The sequence below is a fragment of the Gracilinanus agilis genome, chromosome 6, assembly GCF_016433145.1.
Source record: "Gracilinanus agilis isolate LMUSP501 chromosome 6, AgileGrace, whole genome shotgun sequence".
NCBI lineage: Eukaryota > Metazoa > Chordata > Mammalia > Didelphimorphia > Didelphidae > Gracilinanus > Gracilinanus agilis.
This window is the reverse complement of record NC_058135.1, coordinates 295,145,567-295,155,884: the sequence shown is the minus strand read 5'-3', so window position 1 is coordinate 295,155,884 and position 10,318 is coordinate 295,145,567. Positions and strand designations below refer to the sequence as shown.

At 58.2% G+C, this 10,318-nt stretch overlaps 1 protein-coding gene across 2 annotated transcripts in view; it reads right to left on the bottom strand.

The window, feature by feature from the left end:
- Window positions 1-7,664, bottom strand: part of NADSYN1 (NAD synthetase 1) — a 29,199-nt gene extending 21,535 nt beyond the window's left edge. The window contains exons 1-6 of one of the 2 annotated variants that reach the window (XM_044680242.1): window positions 7,311-7,664; window positions 4,163-4,223; window positions 3,584-3,700; window positions 2,357-2,410; window positions 1,834-1,923; window positions 639-690 (exon numbers count right to left, since the gene is read on the bottom strand). In XM_044680242.1, coding sequence (XP_044536177.1) covers window positions 639-690; window positions 1,834-1,923; window positions 2,357-2,410; window positions 3,584-3,700; window positions 4,163-4,223; window positions 7,311-7,395 — 459 coding nt within the window. In that variant the 5' untranslated portion in view covers window positions 7,396-7,664. The remainder of the gene's footprint in view (window positions 1-638; window positions 691-1,833; window positions 1,924-2,356; window positions 2,411-3,583; window positions 3,701-4,162; window positions 4,224-7,310) is intronic. The other variant, XM_044680243.1, reaches the window with a different exon arrangement.
- Between the last annotated feature and the right edge of the window lie 2,654 nt (window positions 7,665-10,318).

Sequence of the window (10,318 nt, the reverse complement as noted above, 5' to 3'; positions counted from 1 at the left end):
CCCCCACCAACCAGACCCTGGCCCCTCCCCCCACCAGCCAGACCCCGGCCCCTCCCCCCACCAGCCAGCCCCGGCCCTCCTGGTCCGCTTCTCCTCCTCCCAGAGGCTGCCGAACTCTCCCTGTCGCCCGCGTCTCCCTAGAGGAGGCGAGCCTCGGCTCCGGGACCCCGGACGGCTCTCTGGACCTCTCGGCCCAGGCGACTCCCAGAGGAGGTGCCAACGGCCTTAGTGAAGGGACTTCCTCCCGGGGAGCCCCGACGCTGACCAAGCAAAGCCCTGCGCCTCGCCTGACAGCCTGCCAAACACATGGCCGAGCCATAAAAAGGAGGGCCCGGGGACTCCTCCCACATTTTGTGGGGGAGGAAGGGGGAGATGGGCTCTCCTGCAGGAGGAATCACAGGGCGTGGAGAGAGCGCTCGTGGGGCTCAGGAGGCCCGAGTTCGAGTTCATCCACACCACATTCCACTCACACCCAGCCTGTCTCAGGGTCTCTGAGGACGGCGGCGGCTCTTCTTCCCACTGGGATAAGCTAGGATGAGCCTTCCAGGGCGAGGGGCCCCCAGACCCCTGGGCTCGCCCCCCGGCCCCGGCCCTTCACGCCTCAGAAATAAGCCCGTGTGGTCCGGCCCAGAGCTCACCTGTTTGGTCAAGTCCTGAATCATCCGCGGCAGGAAGTGGTCCTCGGCTTTCCTGGACGGGAGAAGAGAGCTGAGCGGAGCGAGGCTGGGGGGGGGGGGAGCTTCCTAAAGTGTTGTCTGACTCCGGCCGGATTTGCCTTAAACCAGACACTTGAACTCATCTGGCCCACCGCACCCCCCGCCCCAGCTCTAGTCACTGGAACTCGAGGGGCGGCCAGGTGCTACTTGGGAGGGCGAGAGGAGCATCATCCTGGGCGAGTGCTGACAACTAGGGGAGGACACTGCACGCCGGGGATCTCTGCTTCCAACAATTAGCCGTCATCGGGCTGCTGAAAGAGTGGACGAGCTGATACATGATTGGTGGAGCTGGAGGGCCATCTACGTGTCCCAGAATTCAGTCAAGAATTATGGAAGGAAATGACTGATCCTGACAGGCCCTTCTTGGAAAGAGGGTTCGAGAAGGCCCGAGACAGAAGCAAAGGGTGAATATGTAGGGAAGTATTTGTGGAGCAAAGAGCTAGAACAAGAGAGGTGACTACCAAGTGGAGAACGGTGGGAAAGCCCTGGGGCACCGGGACAGGCTAGTTCTGGGTGGGGAGGAGGAATTCAGGGAACCGCAGGGCAACTTTTCTGGGGCAGAGCCGGCAGCGCAGAGTCTGCCAAGCCCACGGCGGCATTGGGGATGGTGGGAGACACGATACCTCCCACAAGGGGCTTTTGAGGGGGAAGGTGCAGGGTGAAGGGCCAGCTGCCCCCCCTTTCCCTCCGTGGCCCCAAGGGAGCAATTGAGGCCTCCTCTCTGGGAGCCCCCACCAGGCATGGGAGGAAAGTGGAAGGAGAGGGAGTCCCAGGACACATGACTCTGAGCCCCCTTCTGGCCCCATCCCTCCTCCCATGGACATCGTAAGACAGAAGAGCCTTGCGGGGCTGAGGCAATCAGGGAAGACTCCCTGAAAGAGGTCAGACTTGAAGCTCCCAGTACAGGACAAGCACAGCCCCCCACTTAACGAGTCCTAGAGCGGAGGAGGGGGGACCTTCCTCCTCCCCACATCAGAGACCCTGGGACGCAGGAGGAGCCAGGACCGAGGGCAGGAGCCCTGAATGCCAGGTGCAGGGGTCAGGCTCACCCGGGCACTGGGTCACCTAGAACCCCGCAGCCAGTGGGCAGGAAGCACCACAGACACCTCGGACTTACCGGCTCTTGTTCCACGGGGCAAACCAGCGCATCTCCTGGTAGTTGCCTGAGTTGGCCAAAACCATTTTGGGGCGAATCAGAAGGATTTTTCTACAAAGGAGAGAGATGACCAGCGGCTCGAGGCTGCTTCCTGAGGGACCCAGAAAGCCTGAGCCCACCTGGATGAGAAGGGGCAACGGGAGCCCTGAGGAGGGGGAGTGACCTTGGCCAAGTCCTTTCCCTTGCCAGCCCTCAACCCCTCGTCCAGTCGGTCAGCCCATCAGCCTCTGCCATCCCCTCTGGTCTGGAGCCTGCCAAGGACCTCTTCTGCCCCCAGAGACAGTGCAGAGAAAGGGGAAATGCCCCTCTGGGGACCCACAGGCTCCCCTCGGACCCGGGATCTTTGGGCAGGGGGTCAGTGTCTGGGGGTGGGGAGGGGGACCAGGGCAGAAGTAGCCACTGATGCCTCCTCGGGTCACTCGTTCTGTGGCTAAGGGAAACCCGGGGGCACCAAGGCAGCGGGCACTGCGGGCTCAGGCCTCACCCGTTGAGGAAGATGACTCTGCAGTTGTAACGGACGTTGCGGTGCATCACGGGCCTGGAGAAGAGACGGACACACAGGGGGTCGGGGGGCTGCTAGGGAAGGGAAGGACCCCCCCAGCCTTGAATGCAACATCTAGAAAGGGGAGAGACCCCCCCCCAGTGCAGGGCCCCCCCAGGGCCTCATCAGTCTGAGAAGGCTGGACCAGGCACCCAGCCTCCCTCCCCCAAGGCAGGGCTATGAACGCTTCCAACCACTCTGTGGCTCGGGGGTTCCCTCCTCCTCCCGGTCCCTGAATGGAGATCCCACCAGGGTGGCCTCCGATGCCCACGGGGCACCTTCAAGCCCAGGGGACCCCTTGTGGGAGCAGGCGCCCTGGTCCTCCGGCTACGAGTCTAACTCCAGGCCAGGCAGAAATGGAGAGGCACTCAGGTCGCAGTGCCAGGCTCTCCCGAGGCACGAGAGGAGTCATGACTGAGCAGCCCCTACCAAGCCAAGGCCTGCCCTCAGCTTCTCCCATAACACCAACAATGTTCACGTGCACTCCTGTTTGCACCATGATACGGAAAGGTCCCCAAATAAACTATGAGCCTCCCAACGAGGGCACTGGGCAAGACCGGACGTTCTTAGCCATTTTTGCTGTCACAAAGCCCTTGGGACAGTATGGTGAAGTGAGGGACCCCTCCTCAGAATAGAGAGAGAGAGACAGAGAGAGAGAGAGAGAGAGAGAGAGAGAGAGAGAGAGAGAGAGAGAGAGAGAGGAAGAGAGAGACAGACAGACAGAGACAGAGAGAGAGAGAGAGAAACCCCTTCCCTTCTGTCTTAGAGTCAATACTGTGGATTGGCTCCAAGGCAGAGGGGCGGTAAGGGCTAGGTAATGGGAGTCAAGTGACTTGTCCAGGGTCACACAGCCAGGAAGTAGCTGAGGTCAGATTTTGAACCTAGGATCTCCCATCTCCAAGGCCCAGCTTTCTATCCACTAAGCTGCCCAGCCATAGTATTTTTATTTGCAGAAAACAGAATCCCTGAAGCCAGTTAGATCTGTGAGTGCCACCCCCGCCGCCCTCCTCTATTAGGCTCCCGGCTGTGACTCCAGAGAAGCCAAAGCACATCGGGTGCATGGCCAGTCCAGAGGATCCAAACTCCCAGAGATCCTCAGAGAACTCCCGGGCTGGCCCAGGGCCCTTCCGCCCCCATCCTCAGGCCCCCAACCCCAGCGGGGACACTCACATGCCCACGTCGCAGATGATGTTCTGGGTGACAGGAGACATCAGAAGCTGGGCCAGAACTTGGTAGGAATGCAGAATGGTGTCTGATTCAAAGAAGTGATCCCAACAGCCATAGCCACTGCACAGAGAACCGGGGTCAGGGGCAGGGGGAGGGGAGCCAGGCACCCCTGGGTCCCACGGGCCCTCCAGGGATCAGGCACAGATGGGAGCAGGTCTCTAACTGTGCTGGACAGGACGCGAGGGGAGACCCAGGGCCACACCGAGGGCTTCTGAAGGCATCCAAACCCTCCCCGGCACCAGAAAGGGGAGTCTCTCCAGCTCCTCTGTCCTGCCATCTCCCCTATGGAGGAAAGAGGTGCTGACAGGGGGCAGGAGCTGCCGCAGGGGCTCCCTGTCGCCCAGTTCTCCTCCAAGAAGCCTTCCCTGACCACCCTCCCTGCTCAGCCTGCCGGCCCTCTCATCTCCCTAGTATGTCTTTATTTCTATCTCAGTCCTGTGGGCTCCTGAAGGGCAGAGCCTGCAGCTTTGTGCCCCAGACAGGCCCATGGGGCAGGGGCGGGGGCGATCCTGGGGCCCTCACCAGATTTCCAGCTCTGGCCCAAGCCGGTACTTGGCTCCTTTGTTTCTGGCGATCTCAATGCCTAAAACGGAGGGGCAGAAAGAGACAAAACAAGAGAAGCCCTTCCCGGGGCGAAGGGAGGGCTCAGGCGGCCCCCACCCCGGAGACCCTGCAGAGTCCGGCTTCTGCGGACCCAGCCTTCACTCCACACCCCGCCACGCAGAGGGGGCCCAGGGGAGACTTCCTATACCCATGGACAGACAGCGTGCGTGGATAGAGACACACAGAAATGTGAGCCGCGTGTGCTATGCACGACTATCAGGTTATTATTTATTAATAAAAAGTGCTTCACACATTGCCTGGCGCATAGTAGGGGCTGCATAAATGTTAACCATTTTTAATATTATGATTATTAATAATAAAGTGCTTCACATAGTGCCTGGCGCATAGTAGGGGCTGCATAAATGTTAATTATTTTTAATATTATGATTATTAATAATAAAGTGCTTCACATAGTGCCTGGCACATAGTAGGGGCCACATATATGAACTATTATCTATTATTATTACTATTAAAAAGTGGTTCAAGGTTCTTGGCTCTTGGTATTATTTAAAAGTTAGCTTTTATTATTATTAATAATAAAGTGCTTTACAGTACCTGGCACATAGTAGGTGCTATATGCATATTAACTCCCCTTTATTATTTCTGAATCATTATTATCAATAAAAGTTTTATACAATGCCTGCCTGGCATAAAATAGGAACTATAAAAATGTTAGCTATTATTTGTAATTATTATTAATAATAATAAAGTGATTCACATAGTGTCTGGCACATAGTAGGAGCTGTATAAATGGTAACAATGAATTACTTTTGTCATTATTATTACTATTTAAAAGTGCTTCACAGTGCCTGGCACAGTAATATTTAAGTGTTAGCTTATATTACTATTAGTAAAGAGTGCTTCCAACAGCACTCGGCACATAATAGGCGCGAAATAAAGTTTATTATTGTTATCATTCTCATTATTTGAAAGTGTTTCACTGTGCCTGGCACACAGTGATATGTAAATATTAGCTTGTATTATTAATAAAAAATGCTCCACACAGCATCTGGCACACAGTAGATGCTATATAAATATTAAGCCTTTAGTCATCATCATCATCTTCATCATTATTATTAGTGTTTTGCACAGTGCCTGGCACATAGTAGGGGCAATATATAAATGTTAACTACTATTTATTATTACTACTACTATTAATAATAATAATAAAGTACTTCACACAGTGCCTGGCACATAGTAGGGGCCGCATAAATGTTCACCATTTTTAATATCATGATTATTAATAATAAAGTGCTTCACACAGTGCCTAGCGCATAGTAGGGGCCGCATAAATGTTAATTATTTTTAATATCATGATTATTAATAATAAAGTGCTTCACACAGTGCCTGGCACATAGTAGGTGCCGCATAAATGTTCACCATTTTTAATATCATGATTATTAATAATAAAGTGCTTCACACAGTGCCTGGCGCATAGTAGGGGCTGCATAAATGTTAATTATTTTTAATATTATGATTATTAACAATAAAGTGCTTCACACAGTGCCTGGCACGTAGTAGGGGCTGCATAAATGTTCACCATTTTTAATATCATGATTATTAATAATAAAGTGTTTCACACAGTGCCTGGCACATAGTAGGGGCTGCATAAATGTTAGCTCTCATTATTATTATTCGTTGGGTCCCTTCCCTCCCCCCTCGGGCATGCTAGTGATGGTGGAGCAGAAGGAGTTTCCTCGCCAGGAGTTCCCTACACCAGTGAATTCCTAGGCCAGCCCCACCTGCATATAATAGAATACTAAAGCCAATGGGGTGGCAACAAGAGCTCACAAGTCTTCTACAGAGCCTAGAAGTTTGCAAAGGGCTTTAGGCACTATTATTGTCATCCCCATATTCAAATAAGGAAACTGAGGCTCTGGGAAGTTGTAAGGGACAGAGAGATTCAAACTCTGATCGCTCCTTCTCCGTAGAGGACAGAGTACCTGGCTGGGAGCCAGGAATACCTGGGTTCAAATTCCACCTAGGCAGTCCCTGAACCACAAGGGTCCGCTGGATCGCTAAGACTCAGCCAGGGCTGATCCGCCGGGATGCCCACCGCAGCGGCAATGGAATCTGGGCCCGTGGCTGAAGGCTAGACTTCAGGAAAAGCACCGAATATGGGCAGCTGGTTCCGTGGCCATCCTTATCTTGGCTGTGCAGCCCGCAAGGGGCCGGCAGATCCCCCGGAAGCCTCAGGGCCGGGGCAGGCTTTGGAGAGGATCCGAGAGAGAGTCGAGAGTCTTACCAAGGAGCAGAGCCCAGGCGGCCTGTTTGCCGAGCCTAAAGACAACATGCCAGTGGAGGCAGGAGCCCCATTAAGCAGCTGATAAGATCCTATCAGTGTTTGGCCGGCCTTTATCTAACGGGCCGGAGGTTTGCCTGGCACTTTCTAAGGCGGGCTCAAAGGGCCCGCGGTGGGAGATCTTGGGGCAAGTCTTAGCCAGGGATCGGGTGGGAAGAGGTCAAGTTCAGCCCCCCTCGGGCCGCCTCGTCTCCTTGGTGGGACCAAGCCAGAGAAATGGTGGGCGGAGAAGCGGGAGCCTGAGAGCTCCCCTGGGGGGAGACGCTGCGACCTTTCCCCCACAATGCCCTAATCGATCCACCAACATTTACTACGGACCTACTGTGTGCCAGGCACTGGGGAAACGAGTACAACGAATGAAAACGATCCCAAGCCCTTAGTAGGGCAAGTTCTGGCGGGTCAGGGGCAAACTTGGGCGGTTCCACAGACAAAGTGGCCACCCTCTAGTAGAGGAGTCACTCTGGGAACGCCAGGAGGAGGAGGAAGAAAGGACAAAGTCAGGGTGGCTTGGCACGTGGAGGAGTCCTAATAAGTGCGGGACAGCGAGACTGAACGGGTTTTCTGGCTGCCCGGCGGGCTGTTTCCTCCGAGGGGACTCAGAAGGCTGGGGGGGAAGTTGGGGGGGACGACGCCGAGGAAGCCGGGAAGATTTCGCTCCCGGGGTACGCTGCAGCTCTTCTCCCCGCCTCCTGGGGCCCCTGGCCCGGCGCCCCACAGCCCGGGCGTGCAGGGAGGGGGCGCTCTGCCCCTCCCCCCCATACTCACTCCTTAAAATCCTCTGCAAATTGCCCTCAAAATCCAGGGCCCACTGGTTGAGGGAGCAGGTGGCCACCGTCACCTTCCGGCCCATGCCTGCAGCCTCGCCCGGCACCCAGCTACCGAGCCGCGCCAGGGGGGGAAGGGCAAGGGCAAAGGCAACGGCAGGGGCAGGCGGCCTTCTTCCTTCCGGCTCGAACGCCGCGCAACGCCGCGCTGGGATGTGGCTAGCCCGAAGGTTACAATGTATCCGCGAGCGCCGAAGGTTACGATGTATCCCGGGCCAGACCGGGATCCGCCGGGGCCGCAGCCAGCCGCCGCGAGCAACCCACAGACACCCTGGCTCGGCCCCCTCCCCGTGGCTCTGGCTGGCAGCCACTTGCACCCGAACCAGCCCCGCCCCGCCCCGCCCCGTCCCGTCCCGCCCGGCCTCGGGGATCTGCTCGGGACCTGGAGAGAGAGAAGGGACTCCGAGTACAGATCGGGGCCCCAGCGAGAGGCTTAAGCCTGGGGATTCGGGCCTGGCCTGAGCCTCCCTTCTATTGGCATACTGGGACTAGGATTTGGACCCCGCCCGCACCCCTGCTCATCCCCTCCCCCTCCAGCTGAGGCCGGGGTGGCCCCGCGGCCGAGCCCGGTCACGTGGCCCGAGATTGCTACACTCTGGCCGCGGGGGTGAAGTCCATTTAAATCCGAGGTGGGGGCAGGGCGGCCTGGGAGCGTTCCCCAACGCCCCGGCCTAAAAAGCCACCCCAGAGCTGCGGCTTCTCGCGAGGTGACCCTCAGAGCCTTTCCAAGGGAAAAGCCCCGGACCTCGAGGAGCTCTCACGGTTCAAGAGAGGAGAAGGAGGCGGACCGTGCCAGGGATGGGGGGGCGGAAGGGCTCCGGAGGCCAGTTCGGAAACAAGACTAAAATGGAAGCTCGTCCTTAGGGGAAAGCGGGAGCCACGGCAGAGCTAAGAGGCCAACTAGCCTGGAGTTCCGCTCCTGCTCGTCGCCCCGCCTTCTGGGGCACTCCAAACACCCGCCCAGGAGGAGGTCTTGCGTGGGGGCGGGGGGAAGTGCTGCTGCCTTTGAGCCGGGGCCCGCCTCTGCCCCTGCTGCTGAGTGGTCAGGCCCCTGCCTTCCCGGTGGGCTCGCGATGGCTTGAGGCCTCTGCACCAATCCGGATGTGCGAGGCGCTCTGACAGAGAGATGCTCGGCAGCCCATTGGGCGCCTCCGTGGGACGTGTCAGCCGGAGGGGCGGTCCTTGAGCTCCACGGCGGAGCCCGGCGGCCCAGCTCCCCTCGGCAGCATCTCCGGGTGTGCGAAGCGACCTAGGCGGCGAGCAGGTAAGGAAAGCGGGGGAGCTGGGCCCGGCGACTTTGGCAACTCCCAGCAAGCACGCCAGCCAGCTCGTCGGGGAGGCTCCCTTGGGGGGACTCAGCCCCCCCAAGGCCGGCAGCATCTTCTCCTGGGCTCCAAGAGCACACGCCTAGGCTCTGTGGGGGGCGTCCCGGTGTGTCGGACTGCTGGTCCGGAAGCTTGGCGCCGGTGTAGACGCTGGGGCGCCGGTGTAGACTCCGGAGCGTGGGGGGCCTGGAGGCTCTCCGGCGGCCCGAGGGGGGGGGGAGGGGGAATGCCCCCGAGAGCAAGCCGAGCCTCTTCGGAGGGGCGGGAAGCGGGGGAGGGGGATGCCCTCGCAGGCCTGCCGCCCTTTCCATTCGCTTTCCAGGGTTTTCGCCTTTATTTCTCCTTTTAAATTTGGACTATCAGAGCGAGCCAGCAGCCCGGCTCCGCGGCCGGCGGGAATGGGGGAGCCGCACAGGCCGCCTTCCCTTCTGAGAAGTCGTGGGAAGAAACTGATGGAAGGGCTGCTGTGAAGCCCGAGGGCTAGTGGGCGCCCCGACGCCCGGGGAATGCCCGTTTGGTTTCCTAAGTAACCCCGAGGAGCCGCCTCGGCCAGAACAGGGACCCCCCAGTCCCCCGGAAGCGGGGCTCGAGGCTCGGCCCCTGGGTACGGCCCCGGGGCCCATTTCACTGCCCCCCAGCCGTATGCCTTAGGCTTGGGGACCCGCAAAAAGGGATCCCCCCGAAATGCTTGTCTGAAAGCCTTCGGAGCCCTCCATTGGGGCAGTTCGCTGGGATCAGTCAGAATCCCAGAAGGCAGCCCGGCTTTTTCTTGGGGGTTTGAGTTTTAGGGTCTGGCCTCCCGCCTTAGTGGGGGCTTCTGGATCAGAGTTGGGGGGGCAGCTAGGTGGCAAAGTAGATAGAATGGGCTGCCTGAAGGCAGAAAGACTCCTGAATTCAAATCTGGCCTCAGATCAGGCCTAGCGGGGTGACCCTGGGCAAGTCACTTCACCCCCATGGCCCAGCCCCTACTGCTCTTGTGCCTTGTAACCCATATTCAGTATTGATTCAGAGCTGGAAGGGAAGGGGGGGGGGGCGGCGTTCTGGGCCTGATGGAGTCTCAGCGCCGACCAGAGCAGCCTTTTTCTTGGGTCCGAGTTTTCCTTGCAGCATGGCTCACCCCGGAGTCCATTTTGCTGGCGGCTGGGCCAAGCTGCTTCCTCCAGAAGCCGGGCAGGAGGGAGAGATTGGGGAGCTCAAAGGTTTCCAAAACAAATGTGCACACGTGCTCTTCCATACAGCTGGGGGGGATCAGACCCGCCAGAGAAAAGAAAAGGAGGGGGGGGGCCTCCCAAGTGGAGTCTGCCAACGTGTCTGAGAAGAATTCCTGGAGGGTGTCTACACCCCAGCCCCAGCCCCACTGGCCCAGCCTGGGGGCTTTGTTTCTTGGTTCAGTTTGCTTTTCCCTCTTTGGGGGTCCCTCCCAGCCAGGCTGAAGGTTTTCTCCTTGAATCTGGGTTTTCGAAAGGCCTTTAGTCCGCGTTTTCTCCCCTGAGCCATCTTGGCTTCTTCCTGGGCATTCCTGTGCTGCTGCTTCTGCAGGAGGAGATAGGTTGGGCCAGTCCCAGCCCTGAGAAGGGAGAGCCGCCTGCTCCCCCCCCCCCCCCCCCCCCGCCCTGCCGGGCCC